At 36.4% G+C, this 19,858-nt stretch overlaps 1 protein-coding gene across 1 annotated transcript in view; it reads left to right on the forward strand.

The window, feature by feature from the left end:
* LOC102863097 (cytochrome P450 20A1-like) overlaps window positions 1-19,858 on the forward strand; it is a 55,564-nt gene that overhangs the window by 29,309 nt on the left and 6,397 nt on the right. Inside the window, exons 6-11 of the mRNA XM_006889096.1 lie at window positions 461-539; window positions 3,647-3,762; window positions 5,177-5,231; window positions 9,297-9,417; window positions 14,234-14,345; window positions 16,411-16,475. Coding sequence (XP_006889158.1) covers window positions 461-539; window positions 3,647-3,762; window positions 5,177-5,231; window positions 9,297-9,417; window positions 14,234-14,345; window positions 16,411-16,475 — 548 coding nt within the window. The remainder of the gene's footprint in view (window positions 1-460; window positions 540-3,646; window positions 3,763-5,176; window positions 5,232-9,296; window positions 9,418-14,233; window positions 14,346-16,410; window positions 16,476-19,858) is intronic.

Raw genomic sequence — 19,858 nt, forward strand, 5'->3', positions numbered from 1 at the left:
GGGTGTGTCAGAGGCAGTGTGGTTGGCGCAGGATAGAGCAGGGTTTAGGGCTGTTGTGCATAGGGTCGCTATGAGTCAGAAACGACTCGACGGCACATAACAACAACAACAACAGTTCTAAATCATTAAAATATATCTGTAGTGGTAAGAATCTGTACTGCAATCCTGAAGGCACACGGTTCAAATCTTCTAGCTGTTCCACAGGAGGATGGGTGATCTCCTCCTGTGCAGTTACTGCCTCTGAAAACCCAGTGGAAAGTCCGCTGTGAGTTGATTCCAACTTGTTTGTATACAACAACAACAGTCTTTCTTTAGAGATCATGGTGTAAAGACTTAGGTAGCCCTTCAAAAAGGATAGGTAAATTAGTAGATCTATTGGTGAGAAAGAAATTGCTGGGTTTTTAGTTTGGATTACTCATTATTTATAAACTTTACATAAAAAATGTTTTCTTATTTTCAGGTTTGGTCTGAGATTGGAAAAGGCTTTCTAGATGGGTCGCTTGATAAAAGTACAACTCGGAAAAAACAATATGAAGATGGTAAATTTGGCCACTCCTTAACTTTTACTAAGGACAAAAATGTATATACCCCGGTTTAACAGAAAAATCTCTGAATGGTGGATTAGAAATGATTTATGATTTCTACGGTTTTTTTCTCTTTGTTTTATAAAATAAATTGGAGCTTCTCTTTATTTTTATTTTTTAAAATAAAGAAAGGATAATTCAGTAAGTTAGTAAAACAAACTCTAGTACTTACTACAGAATGATACTATTAGTGTTTATGAAAAATGTAAAGTTTCAGTCAAAAAAAAAACACAATCTGACAATACATTTTAAGAGCCATAATAATGAAAGAAATCACCTAAAAGGTGAAAACTTTCATAAAAATAGAGTTTTAAATATTCTATCTATGCTTGAAAAGCCAGACAATCAAAATGTCTAATACTATAGGAATGTAATGAAAAATAAGCAATGTTTGCCATGATTTAAAATAGAGATCCATGAAAAATCATATGAACATAAAACATTGCTATATTTTAACATGGAATGGACAACAATCTCCAAAATTGTTTGACCTTGATAACTTTTTAAAATTTTACACAGAAAAATGTAGTTTTCATTTAAGATAGCCCTCCAAAATGATCTTCTTTAAAATGCCCCTTCTTTTAAAGTAAACAGGTTAAATTTAAAATTAATATATTGCATTGAGATAATAGATTATTTTAATATATAATAGTGTTTGTATAGTTTTATCTTCATTTTCAATAAATATTAATCTATGCATAGAAAATGAAGGTCTAATTTTTGAGCAGATACTTAAAAGAAGTAAAGAAATCAGTTGTGCAGATTATGTGTAAGGTGTCAGAATCTTTGAAAGTTGGCTTTTCTAGCCATTGCATTAGCAATGGGGAAGCATAGTCTCCAGCTACTTCAACTGTGGACACGTGGTGATCATCAACTGTTGTGGGACCAATATAAGATAGTGCTTTCTACTTTGTAAGAGACTGTGGCACTACTGTGAAGAGACTGTAGCAAGGTGTAACCAGACGAATCTTGGAAAGGTAGCCACTGTTTAATTAGATGATTAAAGGAAAAGCTAACTTTTAGCTGCTCTGAGATAAAGTTTGCTGGATGATTGAGAAAACCAGAGGCTTCTTGGATTTGTGCTGTTGAGCTGAGCCTGGACTTTAATTAATTGAGGAATTGTGCTTTATTAATCTGGTGAACTAAACCTGTACTTACATTGTGAGATATTCTTTGCCTCCTCCACTGTCCAACCTGTTTTCCTAATAACCCTGAGTAACTGAGTAAAGTCTATTAGTATTGAAGTGAATATAAGACCAAAATAGGTATATGTAGCTATTTTTGTAGTGCCATGGACTTTATTGATGGGTACATTTCCCCTTTATGAAGTGGGTATAAGTCAGATTCGGCCACCCTCCCATTGCATCTGTTCCTTTTGCAATGTTGTTTTCAAATGTTAAAGGGAAGACTAGTCTACATAGAAGAAAAGTAATTGCATTTTTGAGATGGAATTGTTTTTACTGTATTTGAGAAATAAAAAGATGTCTGTGTGTTTGGAGTGAAATGAATCAAAAGATAAATAAAAAGAGATCAGGTCAGGGGGATTGGAAGAAGAACAGATTTTGTAAGGCTTACCAACCATTGTATGACTAGGCACTTACCATGAGACAGACACTGGGAAGTTTTGAAGAGAGGTATGATGTTGTTGTTGTTGTTGTTGTTATGTGCCATCGAGTCGTTTCCGACTCATAGCGACCCTATGCACAACAGCTCTAAACCCTGCTCTATCCTGCGCCAACCGCACCGCCTCTGACACACCCATCCCGATTACCCCAGTCACCGAATCAATCCATCTCATAGAGGGTCTTCCCCTCCTGCGCTGTCCCTCCACCCTCCCAAGCATGATGTCCCTCTCCAAGGACCCGTCCCTCCTGTATGATATTATCTGAATTAAACTTTAGAAAGGAACCTTTTGATTGCCATGGCAAACTAGTAAAGGCCAATAACAGAAATAGAAAAGGTAGCTAAAGACTGTTAAATGAACCAAGCTAGTGGGAGAATGTGGCATAGACAAGGTGGCAAGCATCAGTGCAGATAATAGAGATATCTGCTGTGTCCTATAACAGACTGTGCAGAGACCTAGAATTGGAGAATAAAAAGGGAAGAACTCGCTTAGCATTGCTCAAGTTGAAGGAAATGATAAGCAAATTTATCCATGTACTTCATTCCTTTTCATGACTGAGTCACCTTCTGTTGCATGAATATATAACATTTTATTTATCTATTTGCCTGCTGCTAGACATTTAAATCATTTCCAACCATTGGCTATAATGAGTAATGCTGCTACAAGCATTCATTTCTAGTTTTCTGTGTAGATGTGAATTTTTCCTGTTCTTTGATAATATATGTAGGAATTGCTGGATCATAGATTTTCTTTCCATCTAATGTTTTTGAGACAATATCTCACAGATTTTGGTTCTAAGAAGCACTCTGGCTGCATTTCTTCCAATACAGATTTGTTTGTTTTTTTGACAGTCCAAAGTTTGTAGTACTATTGCCCAACACTGCAATTCAAGGCATCATTTCTTCTTTAATTTTCTTATTCATTGTCTGATTTTTGCAAACATAAGCAGCAATTGAAAGCATCATGGTTGGGTCAAGTGCACCTTATTCTTTAAACTGACATCCCTGCTCTTCTGCACTTTCAAGAGATCTAGGACAACAGATTTTCCCAACACAGTATGTCATTTGATTTTTTTTATTGCTGCTTTTTTTTTAATTTTTATTTTTATTATTTTGTGTGTGTGTACTGCCAAATCAGATCTGATTGGTACAGGAGAAGATTGCTCCTCCTTCTCCAGCAGAGCATCTGGTGGATTTGAACCACGTACCTCTGGGATTGCAGTGCAGCTTCTTGTCACTAGGCCATCAGAGCTCTCTTATTGCTGCTTCTCTAAGTGTTGATTATGGATTGAAAACAAAATCCTTGACAGCCTTAAACATAATTTAGCTTTATTATAATGACTTTTATTTTGTAAGTTTTAAAATTGTACAATATTATTAAAAAGAAGTTCATCCTTTATAAATGCTTATATTCTATTCTTTTTTTCATTTTACCTAAGCCCTTAAGCAGCTGGAATCCATTTTAAAGAAAATCATAAAAGAGCGAAAAGGAAGAAAGGAAAGTCAGCATATTTTCATTGACTCCTTAGTACAGGGGAACCTAAGTGAACAGCAGGTAATGCAGTTGCTAAATGTTTAGCAAATAAACACTAATTAAACTTTAATCTAGATGCTCTCTTAAAATTCAATGATTTTATTCTCTTTCATTTTATATCATGGTGGTATAAGAAGTTGATTGTTATTGTTGTTATGTGCCGTGAGTCGCTTGTGACTCATAGCAACCCTATGTACAGCATCCCTATATTCAGCTCTGTCCTGTGCCAGTCGCACCATCTCTGATACACCCATCCCGATTACCCCAATCACTAAATCAATCCACCTCATAGGGGGCCTTCCCCTTCTGTGCTGTCCCTCCACCCTACCAAGCATGATGTCCTTCTCCAAGGACCTGTCCCTCCTTGTAACATGTCCAAAGCATGTTAGATGGAGCCTTAGAATCCTTGCCTCCAAGGAGCAACCCGGTTTGACCCTTTCCAGGATAAATCTGTTTGTTTTCTTAGCAGTCCATGGTACCCTCAATACTCTTCTCCAGCACCAAAACTCAATGGCATCAATTCTCCTTCTATCCTCCTTAGTCATTGCCCAACTCTCTGATGCATAACAACTGATAGCAAAGACCATGGCCTGTATCAAAGGTATCTTAGTCTTCAGAGAGACACCATTGCTCTTCAGTACCCTGGAGAGGTCCCTAACAGTAGACTTTCCCATGGCAATACGTCTTCTAATTTCCTGGCTGCTGGTGCTGAGAGTGTTGACTGTGGAGCCAAGCAAACTAAAGCTGTGAACAATCTCAATCTCTTCACCATCCATGATGACGCTGCCAGTTGGCCCAGTGGTGACTATAAGTAGTTAGTGTGTTTTTAGTTCTCTGGAGTGGCTCAGTTTAACATTTGAATAAACAAACATTAAATCGCATTCTCTGATCATAAAGAGAAAAGAATTTTAATAAGTTCTTAAGCACATAGCCATTCTGCCTACATGGCCATGGATGGGAGCTTGTCTTGTTCACTGTTACCTCAGTCCCTGCACACCCGTGAGTTTGCGGTATTACCAGTCCACAGGTAGAAGTGAAGTCATTTTTGTTGCAGTTGGATAAATCCTTTGGCCTACTCTACACATACAAGTCACCTTATAGTTATGTGTCTGCACTCAGAAGTGGAATTAGGCTCCATGGGGAGTGGTAGCATCTTCTCTACTATTCCTGAGGCTTTGTTGCAGGATCAGACCAAGGCAAATAAAGGACTCATGAGCCAGTTAACATGACTCCAAGTATCTAGTGCATCAAAAAGCAATGAATGCAGTGTTTATGTTGAGTTTCACATACACATTTTTTTACAATGAAAACACCTTTAAGATATAATTTACTTTTTTCTTTCCTTGACTTTTATTTTCTACTGTAGGTTTTTTAGTAGAGTCGAATATAGGCCACTTTACATTTTACACTTTCTAAATTTAGTTTTATTTTCTAGATCCTAGAAGACAGTATGATATTTTCTCTGGCTGGTTGTATAATAACTGCACAGTGTAAGTACAAATTGATTTCTTTTTTAAATGAATTCCAAAATGTGCAAAGGTAAAGCTATTCTAAAATGAAGGAAGCACTATTTACAGGATCTTGGTTAAAGAATTCCCTTTTCTCTACATTTTTATTCTTCTTTTAAAGACTTAATTCATACAAGTATCTTTTTTTACTCCAAGTTTCCTATGCCACCTCTGAACATTACCATAAATTTCTTGACACTATTTTGTGGATTGCGAATTCCAGTTAGTGCCTTTAAAATGAACTGTCACTGACACCTTTCCAACTGGAGCAGTGAGCTTTTCAATTTCCGGCTGCTGCTTTTCACTTGAGCTCAAATTCCATTTGCTATTATTAAGGTCTTCCAAGAGAGAGGGGCAGTGAAAGGGAGGAAGATCCCTAGTGAGAGATGGAATGACACAGTGACAGCAACAGCAGGCTCAAGTGTGTCAGAGATGATGAAGATGGCACAGGATAGGACAGGGTTCAGGTCTGTCATTCATAGAGTCGCTATAAGCTGTGCTCGACTCAGTGACACCCCACAACAACAAAAACAATAATAGAAAATATGCCACAGAAACACAATTTAAAAGAACTCTTCTGTTGGTGGAACTGAAGGTGATTTTTATTAAAATTTCTGAATTTTGTATTTCTAATTTTCCACACAGGTTTTTGCTGTTGTTTTGGACCATCAAGTTGGAACTAACCCATAGCTGACCCTCCAGTGGGTTTGCAGAGGCAACAGATTGAATGGGAGGTGGTTGCTCATCTTTTTCCTTTAGAGCAGCTGGCAGATTTGAACTGCATACCTCTGCATTCGTAGTACCCTTCCTTACCACTAAATGATTGGCACTCTAGAGCTTTAGTATATGTAAAAATTTGTATAAAGAAATAAAAATATGTTAAAATAAAATATTTGAAGGAAGGATTATAATATCAGTTTAAAGTTTATACACTTTATATTCACTAGTGGGATTTCAAAGAAGCTCTGGTGGCGTGGAGAGTAAAGAATTGCCTACAAACCCAAAGGCTGGTAGTTCGAATCTATTAAATGTTCCATGAGAGAAAGATGGTCAGTCTCTTCTGATACAATGTGTAGCTTCTGAAAATCCTCTTGAGGGTCAGCTATAAGTCATTTCTGACTGGACAGCACATAACAACATCACCAGTGGGATTTCTTTCCCAAGTCTTTCTGTTTAGAGAGGAAAATAAAAACGTGGATCCATAAGAAAATGTCTCATAAATTTTTCTGCACAGAAGAATTTAAAGAACTAACATATGATCAAGAGGCAATTGATGGTGATGAAGGAGGAGGTTCAGGCTGCTCTGAAGGACTTGGCAAAAAATAAAGCCCCAGGAATTGATGAAATACCAGTTGACATATTTCAACAAACAGATGCAGCCCTGGACGTGCTCACCAGGTTGTGTCAGGAAATCTGGAGGACAGCTACCTGGAAGAGATCCATATTTATTCCCATTGCTAAAAAGGTGACCCGACAGAGAGTGGAAGTTATCATACAATATCACATGCAAGCAAAATTCTGCTGAAGATTATCCAAAAACAACTGAAACAGTACATTGACAGAGAATTGCCAGAAATACAAGCTGGCTTTAGAAGAGGCTGTGGCGCTAGAAACATTATTGCCAATGTCAAATGGATCTTAGAAGAAAGCAGAGTACCAGAGAGCTATCTAGCTGTGTTTCATTGACTATGCAAAGGCATTTGACTGTTGATCACAACAAATTGTGGTTAACCTTGAGAAGAATGGGAATCCCAGAACACTTGATTGTGCTTATGCGAAACCTATACTTGGATAAGGAAGCAGTCTTCAGAACAGAGCAGGGAAACACTGCATGGTTCACAATAGAAAAGGAGTGTGTCAGGGATGCATCCTGTCTCCATATCTTTTCTATCTTTATGCAGAACAGATCATTTGGGAGGCTGGGCTTTATGAAGAGAAATGTGGCATCAGGATAGGAGGAAGACTCATCAACAAACTGCGTTATGCAGATGACACAACCTTGTTTGCTGAAACAGAAGCCGACCTGAAACACTTGCTGCAGAAGGTCAAGGACTGTAGTCTTCAATATGGACTGAAGTTCAACATCAAGAAGACAAAAGATTATCACCACTGGGCCAATTGGCAGCATCATGATGGATGGAGAAGAGAGTGAGGTTGTTAACAATTACAGCTTGCTTGCTTGGTTCCACAATCAACAGTCTTGGCAGCAGCAGTCAGGAAATCAAAAGACAAATTCCATTAGGTAAATCTGCTGTCAGGGACCTTTCCAGAGTACTGAGAAGTAATGATGTCAGTCTAAAGACTAAGGTGTCCATCTAGAGACTAGATCCAGTCCACAGTCTTCGCTATGCATCAGAGAGCTGGATAATGACTAAGAATGATAGAAAAAGAATTGATGCCTTTGAAATGTGGTGCTGGAGAAGAGTCTTGAACATACCAGGGACCGCCAATAAAAGAAATAAATCTGCCTTGGTGAGGGTGAAACCAAGTTTCTCCTCGGATGCTAGGATTTTGAAGCTCTGTCACACATACTTTGAGATTGTGGCCAGGAGAGACCAATCCTTGGTGAAGGACATCATGCTTGGAAGGGTGGAGGGACAGCGCAAGAAAGGAAAACACCAGATGAGATGAACTGATACAGTGACTAGGGCAATAAGGCTGGCTCAGGACAGGACAAGCTTCAGAGCTTGATGGCACATAACAACAACAAAATGTTTAATATCTAAAGTGTTAGATATTATTTATGAAGTAGAATTTAAGCAGGTGTCAGAAATGGTGTATTAACCTTTAAAAATTCACTGCATTCAAAATAAGTCTTTGCTAAGTTCTTTTAAAAATTTGAATTGTTTTATGCATACACCACCAGAAAGGGCCATTTTCAAGGTTAATACTTTAATCGCAACTGCAATTGTTAGTATGTTACTGTTTGTTTCCATTTGGGTTAGATTTATTTTTGAAGGCATCTCCAAAATTTTAGAAAGGCAAGATAGGCAGAAAATTTAAGGCCTTAATCTATAACTTAATTTTTTTGCTTATTTTTCAAGGAAGATGTATCTCTAGATGTTTTTTTGAAGTGTCTTTTAGCTATGAGAATGTCTTATTATTGTACTCAATAAAAACCAAAAGAAAACATATTTTTAAGCTCTTCAGAATACTTTTAAGATAGTTGTATAAAAGAACCATTGTTAGGGATTATTAACCCTAAACTCTTGTATATGTAGTCAACAGGGTATATGTGTATTGATTATATAGAGTATATTCAGTAGATGCTTTATCTATTTATAGATAGTACATTTATAGATGGTGTAATTAAAGTTTGTACTTCCTATACATATTGTACACTCTATACCAACACTTGCAGATAATTTGTGAAACTGAAATTCAGTGTTTCTCAAAAAAGCATATTGAAAGAAGCAGATGCAAATTTGTAAAGTTAAGGACAGGCAATCATATAAGGTCTGAATTAGGTATATTCAAAATAAGTAACACCAGGTACTTACTGGTGTTATTGATCATAATATTTAGTATAAAAGTGTTTTTGGTATAGAAATTGAATTACAGTTTAGTCAAGCAAACTTTTTTAGAAAGCCCATAATAATTGAGACAAATTAAAATTGTCCCTTAGCTTAGGAAAAATAAGATTAAAAATAATGTGTCTAACCTGTAGTAAAATAAGAAGAGCTTTAGATAGTGGCAGCTCAAGCAGAATCTAGGGAAAGAGGTATATATCTAGATGGTTCTATTCCTGAATAGATACAATTACAGAATATTCCTGAAGGAAATATTATTACTCTTTTTCTTCTAATTTATGTTCATCATGTAATTTGATTACTTTTATTTTCGTTTCCTTAGTGAATATAAATTATAAACTAGTTTAACCAAAGACAAGTCATAAAACATTGGCTTTTCAATTTTCACGTTCATCAAAATAGTGTGATATTTGTTAAAAGTACAGATACCTGGAATTTAGTATTAGTAAAAACTTTTCTTACTCTATTTTGAAACCAGTATTAGCTATTTTTTTAATTGATATAATTTTTCACCTAGTATGCACCTGGACAATCTATTTTTTATCCACCACTGAGGAAATTCAGAAAAAATTATATGACGAGATAGACCAAGTTTTGGGGAAGAATCCAGTTACTCCAGAAAAAATTGAGCAGCTAAGGTAAGAGCACAATAAAAGAAAGAAAAGATTAGTAAAAAGATACTTTTAGACTGGCATAACTCTTTTATTAATATTATTTTAAGCTAATACTAATATTGAGGAGGGAGCCTTGTATAAGGAGTAATACTTCCACCTTAAAGGCAGGCATTTCAGATTCACTAGTTGGAAAAAGATGAGCACTCAACTCCTGTCTGATGAATAGCCTCTGAAAACCTGCTGGAAGGTGAGCTATGAGTTAGTTCTGACTCCATAGTGCATAACAACAATTATATCTGGGAAACCTATATGTTTTGAGCCTATATAAAATAGAATCAATGATGTGGACTATTTAGATCTCTACTACTTGTTTGGTGGAGCTCCCCAGTTAAAACAAGTTTGGAAGCAGGAGTGGCATCCACTTCCAAAATAGCTTGCCACCGGAAACCCTATGAACCTGGAGAAACAATAAAAGTTAATTATACAAGTGTTCAGGTCTTTAGTTCATAGGGTCGCTATTAGTCATCTATGACTCTGACTCTGACAAATCTAACCCTGTTGCCCCAGTTACCATGTCAAACCATCTCATCAGCTTCCTTTCCTGAGCTGTCCCTCCATCCTTCCAAGCATGATGTCCTTCTCCAAGGACTGGTCCCTCCTTGCCATGTGCCCAAAGTATGTGAAATGGAGCTTCAAAATCCTTACCTCTAAGGAGAAAGTTGGTTTCACCCTCTCCAAGACAGACCTGTTTGTTGTCCTGGTAGTCCATGGTATGTTCAAGACTCTTCTGCAGCACTACAACTCAAAGGTATCAGTTCTTCTAGTTTTCACAAATTCTTTTCATGTCTATTTATCTGGAAATGTCCTAATTTCACCATCTTATTTTAGGGATCGTTTTGCTGGGTATATAATTCTTGATTGACAGTTTTTCTTTCAGATGTTTTTATATGTCTGCCCATTCTCTTCTCTGCATAGTTTCTGCTGAGAAATCAGGACTTAGTCATAATGATTCTCCTTCATAGTTAATTTCATTTTCTTGAACTACTTTCAGTATTCTTTCTTTGTTCTTAATTTTGGAAAATTTCATTGTAATACATATTAGGATTTTTTTGGAAAGTGTGTTCTATTTGGGTTTGTTCAGCTCCTTCCTTAAATACCTATTTATAATTTTTTATAATAATGTTTGAAAATTTTCTTCCATCAGATCTTTCTGTTACCCTAAATTTTGAAATTTTTTTTAATTAATCTCTTCCTATTCCAGAATTCTGGTCACACCTGAGTTATTTCTCTTGATGTTATTCCACAGAGTTCTTGTACTTGTTTAATTTTATTTTTTTTTAATTGTTCCTCTAACAGATTAATGTTGAGAAGTTTTTCCTCCATTTCCGTTTATGTTCCTTTTTTTTTTTTAGTTCTGTTTTTTGTCAGTCCAGGAAGCTCTAGTTACCTGTGGTAAAAGCTATGCTGCAATCGCAAAATATGTGCTTCAAATCTACCAGTTGCTGCAAGGTGAAAGAATCTCCTTCAGTGTGATTGAAGTGCCTCTGAAAACCCCTTGGAGGGTCACCTATGTGTTCCAACTCAGTGGTACATCACAACAACAATGTGTTGTCTAGTTCTGAAATTTTATTCTTAATATTCTGAATTTCAGTTTGCTGTTCTACATTTATTTTCATTTTCCATTTGTTTATTTGATCAGGTTGAATTATTTTTTGTTTTTCTGACTCCATAGAAAATAGTTAAGTATCATTCTTTTGAATTCCTTTTTAAGAAGTTTCAAGAGCTCAATTAATCTGTAAGGTTTTCTAGTACTTTATTTTAATCACTTTTTATGCCATCTTGTCCTGATTTTTTTGAGTGATTTGAAGTTATCTGTTGCCTCTGGGACATTGTAATGTTCTTGCTTTGTGTTATTTTGTTTTGATATATCTGAAAGCAGGGCAGGCATGTTGCACGACTTACTAATTTGGTAAGTTTGTGCAGTTGTATCTGTTCACTCTTTGCATAGAACAAATGAGGGCAAAGAGGGCTCCTGTTAGTTGCAGTCTTCCTTCAGGTGGACCAGGAGTTTGACTTTATTCTTGTCCAATGAGTGCAGCTGCAGGAAGTGCATGTGTGGCTGAGTACTATTGTTGTCTTTTGCCTGATAATGTAAAAGAGAAACATAGCAACAAAAGGTATTTAAAATACAAGAAGATTGGAAAGCAAAAGGAAAGAGAGAAAACAAAACAGAGGCTACAAATGGAAGGGGAATAGAAATAAAAATGGGAAAAAAGGGAGAGAGAGGAAAGTTTGACAAGGGAAAGGAGGGAAAAGCTAGGGAGAAGAGATGACAGAAGAAATGGAAACACTAAAAACCCACAATAACAAAGATTAAAAAATCCAACAAGAAACATAAATCCAAAAAGTGATGGGAAATAAAAAATGAGAGAGAAAAAGGAGAGATTTTGGAAGGTTGGCTGGGTATGTACTTTGGTGGGTGGAGGCCAGTTGTCTGGTCTCGGGCAGTTTGCCAGTCCAACATAAGTTTGGGTTAGCGCACTCCGCCAAGTCAGAGTTTCTACTTGTTTGAGAGGTGACTAAGGCCCTAAAATATAAGCCGGGCTAAGGATAGAGCCTCTTCTGGTCTAGGTGTGTTGAGGGACTGAGCACCTGGCTGAAATGAAGTTTTTACTGATCTCACAGAAGCCTCTGGTAGGCTGCCTAGTAGAGATACTATCCTTGCTGGCTCATGGAATGGGTACAGGGATGGTACCCAGGCAGAGATCACTAAAGTAGAGTGAGATGCTCAAGGATGGTACACTCCATAGAGGCTGATTGCTCAAAATGTGACAGTGGTAGCAAAGTATACCCAGGAGTTCTCTGTGTAAAACAAGGACCCTAGTCAGAGGCTGTGTCCTCCCTAATACACCATCAGGTTGCAGACCAAGCATGGAACAGTCCAGAGTTTCCCGAAAGGGGTCTTTAAGCATAGAATCGTTTGCATGTTTTCAGTGCAAAATACGAAATGGTGAATACCTGGCTTCTGGCAGAGCTGAGATGGACTGGAGGACCACTGCTAGCTACTTTGTTGATTGTGAGTGGTGAGAGAAGGTCACTGTCTTGGTCCATGGGAGCGTGCAGGGAACCAAGTTGTCTGTCACATCTTTCTTGTCCTCAGACAGCTGCTGGTCTCCAGTTCCTAAGGCAGCCACACTGACATTCAAAATGGCCATGCCATACTGTTTATGTTCTGGTGCTTTGTCAATCTTTTTGTTCCATATTTTCATTCAGTTTTTTACTTCAGTTAATATCTGAAGTACTTATCTGTCTTTACTTTTTTTATTCAAGATTCCAGTTAACAACTGTTTCTGCTCTCTTTGTTTTTGGGTTTCTTGGTTGAAGAGGGTGATAGGCCCCAGTCTGCCTACTCCCTCCTTTTACCTGGAAGAACCTTGAGATTTTATTCCTTCTAATCAGTTCTCTAGGGAGCCTTGGTGGTCTGGTGGTAAGGAGCCCTGGATTCACGTTACCATATCCTGTTGTTATTAGGAGCCATCAAGTCGGTTTTTCATAATCTTTATGGCATGGAGTCCTGATGACATAGTGTGATATATGTTGGGCTACTAACCAAAAATCCACAGTTTGGATCCTCCAGCCTCTCCACAAGAGAAAAAAGTCAGTCTTTTCCTGTACGGATTTGTAGCCTCAGAAACCTGGTGGAAGGCTGCTGTGAATTGACTCTTTATCAGTGATTTTGGTTTGGTTTTGGAATCTTTATGGTAGCGGATCTCTAGGCTTTCACTGAATTGCTGAGTTCAAGTCACCATCATTTTAATTGGAAGCTGAGCATTTAATTATTGCTCCACCACAACTCATTTGCAATAATCATAATTTGCTTCTAAACATACAGATATCTGGGACCAGTCCAGTCCCAAACCAACCAAGTCACAATACCTTGGTATTGTTGTCATTGTGAGGTGCCTTCAAACCAACGCACAGTGACCCTGTGAGCAACGGATCTGAACCCTGCTTTATCCTATGCCATTCTCATCATCTCTGTTATACTTGAGCCTATTGTTACAGTTTTCTGTCAATCTAGTTTTGTAGAGGATCTTCTCTTTTGCTGACACTCTGTCTTTCTATCTATATTTTTCCAGTGACTGCCCCTTCCTAACAACATGCCCAAAGAATGTGAGTTGAAGTGCCACCATCCTTGCCTCCAAGGAACACCCTGTCTCCACTTTCTTCGAGATACATCTGTTCTTTTGGAAGTGTATGAGAGAATCGATGTTCTTTGCCAACACCACAACTCAAAGGCATTAGTTCTTCTGCTTTCATCCTTAGTCATTGTCTACCTCTCAAACTTTTTTTAAATGAATTTTAATGGAAGTTTACAGAGACTTAAGGTTTCCAGTAATTCATTGTTGCACTTTTCTCCCTACCTCTCACTTTTAATCTGCTCTAGTATTTATCCTTGCTGTAATGTTAAAACAATTAGTTTCAAAAAGGTAATTTTACACTATTGTCATGTACTGTTGAGTCGGAACCAACCCATAGCTGACCCTCTCATGGTTTTCAAAGGCAGTAAATCACAAGGGATTTCTCTCACATTCTTATCCCACAGAGCAGCTGGTAAATTTGAACTGCATGTCTTTGGAATTGCAGTGTAGCTTCCTGCCATTTGGCCACCAGAGTTCCCCAACAGTGTAATACATAACTGTAAATAAATTCAAATTGTGGGAATATTTTCAGTTAAGAACATTAGGAAATTATAGAATGATGTTTGAAAATGTCCATACGTTTCAGACTCCCTCTCCTAGAATATACATCTACAAAGATTTTAATTTTTTTTTAACAGATTCTGTCGCCAAGTGCTTTGTGAAACTGTCCGGATTGCCAAACTTACACCAATCTCTGCCCGGCTCCAAGATATTGAAGGAAAGATTGACCAGTTCATTATCCCTAGAGAGGTAGAAACGTCTGATATATGCAACTAATTTCATTATTCTTCACAGTTCTCTTACTGTATGTTTTCAAATTGTATTCTTTAAAGCACCCAGGAAACTTTGTACCTATTGCTAAATTAGAGTTATAAGAATTTAAAATTATAAAAGAATATGTGCTATTGTAAAGCTAAAATTAGATAAATTACACTTTTCTCTTTAGCATTCTAATGTATACAGTTTATACTTAAGTGTGCATTTTTATACAATTTTTTAAAGTTTTTTTGAGTATATATGTATGTTCATATACATATATGTTTATATTTTGGGGGATTTTTTTTTTATTCTTCAGGACTTCTTCCATATTTTTTTTTGTTTTGGTTTTTGTTATTGTTGTGTACCGTCAAATTGGATCTGACTGGCACAGGAGGCGATTGCTCTTCCTTCTCCAGTAGAGCATCTGGTGGATTTGAACTGTGAGCCTTAGGAATTGCAGCACAGCTTCTCACCACTAGGCTACCAGAGCTTCTCTTTTTTTCTTTTTATATCTATGTATTCTAAAAATGAAAACTTACCTATTAATTTTTAATTGAGCATATCATGGCTATCAACTATTGATACTGATCTTTATTTGTCATTATTACATAGTATTGCATTTTATGAATGTGCCATAAGTTATTTAAGCAGACTCATTGATGGACATTTAGATTGACATTACTTCTTTTTTTTAACTGTAAAAATTTATATGCTTATCTAGGTATTAGATAGCTTCTTAGAAATTGAATTTTTTAATTAAAATGCTTTTATATATTAATTTGCTTTCCAGAAAAACAGTTTACACTTTTGGTGACAATATATGAGAATGCCTTTTGTCTCTAAATTATTATTTTTTTTTTATTACTTGCTGTGTGCTATCGAATCAGATCCGACTGACACAGGAGGAGATTGCCCCTCCTTCTCCAGCGGGGCATCTGATGGATTCGAACTGCGGGCCTTTGGGATTTGCCTCTAAGTTCTTACCCCTTCTCAATATATAAATCTTTTATACATTTTGCATGTCTTGTAGAAAAAATTTTTACGTCATTGTTTTAATTTGCTTTTCTGGGATCACTGGATAGCTGGAGCAACATTATAAATGTATGTTGTGTACCGTAGAGTTGGAACCAATCCATAACTGACCCTCCGGAATGCCACTAGGCCTCCAGAGCTCCTGTGTGTGTGTGTGTGTGTGTCTTTGGTTGCTATAGTGTTAAGATTCTGTGTTGCAATCCCAAAGGCACATGGTCCAAATTCACCAGCTGGTCTATAGGAGAAGGATAGATTGTCTCCTCCTGTGTAGTTTGCTGACTTTGAAAACTCACTAGAGTATCAGTGATGAGTCAGTTCCAACTTGATGACAAAAGAACTATACATGATTATACATATACATATATGCCAGCATTTTATTTATATATTTATAAAACTAATTTTTAAATTTATTCACTTGAGTTATCTAATTACAGTTTTCACTAGTAAGACACATGCCTTTTGGTGGTTTTTTCTTGCACGTGCCTTTTTGTATGTTAGGAGTATTAACTACATTATTTATGTGGTAAATAGGATTTTTCTGTCTACTCTTTTCACTCTTGCTTATATGATGCTTTTTGTCTTACTTGATGCAAGTTTTAAATTTTCAATTTAGTATATGTTTTAAGGATTTCTCTATTTTATTGACTTTTCCTACAGTAAGATCATCAAAATAATGGGCAGTTTTTCTCCCCTATTGTTTATACCATTATTTAGGGAGCTCTGGTGTCCTGGTGGTAAGAAGCTACATCCCAAACGCATGTAGTTCCAATCCACCAGCTGCTCCACAGGAGTAAGATAGGTAGTCTCTTCACATGCAATTTACTGCCTCTGAAAACTTGCTGGAGGGTCAGCTGTTGGTTGGTTCCAACTCAACGGTACTCAACAAAAACAGCATACTATTATTTGATCTTCATAATAGTAGAGAAGGCTATAGGATGAGTTGACTTCAGCAGGGGCATTTTATCTTTGTTAGGCCATAGCTAAGTAGACTGAATTTCTTTTTTTTTTTCTTCCTGTTTTGCAGACCCTTGTCCTTTACGCCCTTGGTGTAGTACTACAGGATCCTGGTACTTGGCCATCACCACATAAGTATGAAATATCTGTCATTTTTTTCTGGTGTTGACTTTTGATTTCTTTGTAAGTCTTACATTTCTTCTAAATTTTGGAGAAAAATTCAAATATCTGACAATTATAAGAAAGCCACTATTTTCCCTTTGTGACTTCTGGTCACTATCTTTTCTGCTCCATTATTATGGTACCTGCTACTCTTTGCTTCTTCTATAACCTTTTCTACAATTTGTTTAATTTTTTGATCTCTAGAGCTGCCCTTTAATATCAATGACATTTTGGAATTCTTGGGTAGTTAAGTGGGTATTTCGTGCAGTTTCTTCTTCTTCTTCTGTTGGTCTCTCTCCTCTACTGTTCATTGTTGAGCAAAATTCATGAGTCAGTTGTCCTAATGAACTCCTCCTGAGTGATGAAAATATCGAAATGTGGTATACTCTATCTTCCTCTTCTGTGTTCATGGTATTCATTATTAAATTGAAGGTTCTTCTGGTTAAGCTTTGAATTGCTAAAGGTACTCTAAAGCAACATGAATCTTATACTTACTTTCTACATTAAACCTCTCTAATATTCTAACTATGACATTTACAGTTTGTAGACGAAACTATTTTAACTAACACTGTTCCAAAGAAGAATGAGCAAAATGTGTCCAGATTTGATCAGTAATGGTAGTCTTTATTTCCCAAATTTTCGGTGAGCAATATTCTAATGGAATTAGAAGTCTAGTTTATTATTCAGTTTATATTTGACTTATCTGTTGGGATATGCTAGATAATTCATACTTAAAATACACAACACAAATACAAATAACTTTCATGAGTAGAGAACCTTTTTCCAAAGACCAAGAGGTTTCAGATATACTATTTGTGATGTGTTATGAGAGCATTTCTATTTAAAAGCATTGTAAATACTACATGTTTCTTTAAAAAAAAGGAAGAAACGTACATAAAGGAGTTTTCTTAGTTAACGATACAGCAGCTAGTGTGAGGCTGACATTACCATATTGGTCATTACCTAAGGCATTGTTTTGCAAGGCAATGTGTTAAAATGCATAATAGTTATATAGAACTATGATCCTATTTCTTCACTGTTGTAAAACCAAGGACTGCTCAAGAACAGTATGGCCTTTACCTTTGTCTTTGAATCTCCATACATGTTTTTTTACAATAAATAAAGAAATTTAAAAAAAAAAAAGGAGTCAGTCTCAACAACATAGAACACAGTTCTTATCAGGGAACAAGGTAAGAGGGAGAAGTGGAAGGATTATGGGTAAATAGACAAATATGAATAGAAAGGTAATGATGGAACTTCTTTTCTGGAAATGAAACAATTCTGTATTGATTGAAGTGATTATACAAATCTGTGTGTGGAAGAAAAATTACATAGTACTATATGAAAATGAGTTTAGGTCAAATTATGGATGAAAACTGGATAAAGTTTGTTTGTTGTTGTGTACCACAGAGTTGAAAACAACCCATAGCTGACACTCCAGTTGGTTTTCAGAGGCAGCAGTCACATGGGAGGGGTGGCCTCAACCCCATGCCTTTGGTATTGCAGTGTAGGTTCTTGCCACTAGGCCTCCAGAGCTCCTTGGATAATGCTTGGAGTCTAGTTAATAATAATGGGGACCTAATAATAGTTAATGGTGAGCTTTGGTGGCCTAGTGACAGGAAGATGTACTGAAATCCTGAAGGTGCTTGGTTTAAATCCACCAGATGCTCCACTGAAGAAGAAGGGGCAATCTTCTCCTGTGCTCTTCGGATCCAACTTGGCAGTACAAAATAAGAAAATATTTAAAAAAATTAAAAAAAGAATATAGTAATAGTAATAATAATAATGTAACAAGGTCAATTTCTTCGTCTTATTATTGTATACCATACAGCTAAGATGTCACCACTGGAGGAATCTGAGTGGAGAATACAGGTGCTCTTTGATTTTTATTTCATGCAAATACATAATTTCCATGAGTGGGAGTTGATTAGAAGATAGTGATGTGTTTGTTTTATTTAATTTGAATGTAACAGAGTTGGTCAGCCAGTCTCCATTGGACATTTGGGTTGTTTCCAGTATTTTATAAATTGAACTGTCAATATTTTTCTATTGTAAATTGAGCTATTATTTGTGCATAGGTTTTTGAGTGAACACAAAATTTCATTTATTTGGCAAAAATACCTAAGAGTGCAGTTGCTTTTGTATGATAAATGCATATTTAATTTTTTCTTTTTTTAATTGAGATTTTAATGAAAGTTTATAAAGAACTTGGATTTCTATTCATTCATTGTTGTACATTTTCCTGCCTGCCATCCCTTACTTTGCTTTTTTCCTTTGGAAAAAAAGTTTTTTCATTATTGTACGGTTCCCTCCCCCTGCATATTTAATTTTTTTTTTCTTCTTAAGCTTTATTTTGCATATTTAATTTTTAAAGAAACTTCCAGACTGTTTTACTGGGTGGTATCTGTCTTCAGAGTAGTATGTAATAGATTGATTTTTCTCTACATTCTCAGCAGTATTTGATAAATTTTCATTTTTAGTAATTGATTGACATTAACTTCCTCTAAAAACATCTAGGACTAATTGGTTAAAAAAATGCATAAAAATGTACAACTAGGGGACCTTGGTGGCCTAGTGGCAAGAAGCTGTATTGCAATCACAAAGGTACACAGTTCAAATCCAACAGATGCTCTGCCAGAGAAGGAGGGACAATTTCCTCCTGTACCAGTCAGATCTGATTTGACGGTATATGCACAAAAAATAATAAAATAAAAAAAAATGTACAACTACTAATACCATATTGGCAGTGTTTCAAAACAAGGAACCCTAAATCAAGTTCTGAGACTTAAATGAATAAAATGTAAGTAATATTCTGTACTATGTGATGAAACATTACTAACTTTACAAACCAATTGTAAATTCTCAGTTCTGAAAAGAAGGAAGGCAAAGTGTAAAAAATTAAAACACAACCAAAAAAACCCTCAAACCTTGAGTATATGAGATTTTTTTTCCTTTTAATGAAAGTTTACAAAGACTTAGGGTTTCCATTCATTCATTGTTGCACTTTTCTCCCTGCCCACTCTCTCCCCTCCACTTCACTCTTCTCCTTGAAAAGTGAAAGAAAAACTTTCATTGTTATGCAATCCCTCCCTCCAAGGCCACTGCACTGTGCAGCCTTCTTTCTGGACTCCTGTCATGACAATAATATCTAATCATATATCCCTTTTAAACAGTTCTCTCTCTTATCTGTTTCAGTGCAGTATACCTCATTCCCCCTCCTTCTCTGTCTTCCCTTAACCCTGATGTCAGTCCCATTTTACAACAGTGGCCCTATGCAATATTTGTCCTTTTGTGACTGAGATATTTCACTCAGCATAATGTCCTCCAGGGTCACCCATTTTGTATAATATTTCATG

Source organism: Elephantulus edwardii, unplaced genomic scaffold (assembly GCF_000299155.1).
Source record: "Elephantulus edwardii isolate Elephantulus edwardi_28Jun2011 unplaced genomic scaffold, EleEdw1.0 scaffold00075, whole genome shotgun sequence".
Classification (NCBI taxonomy): Eukaryota; Metazoa; Chordata; class Mammalia; order Macroscelidea; family Macroscelididae; genus Elephantulus; species Elephantulus edwardii.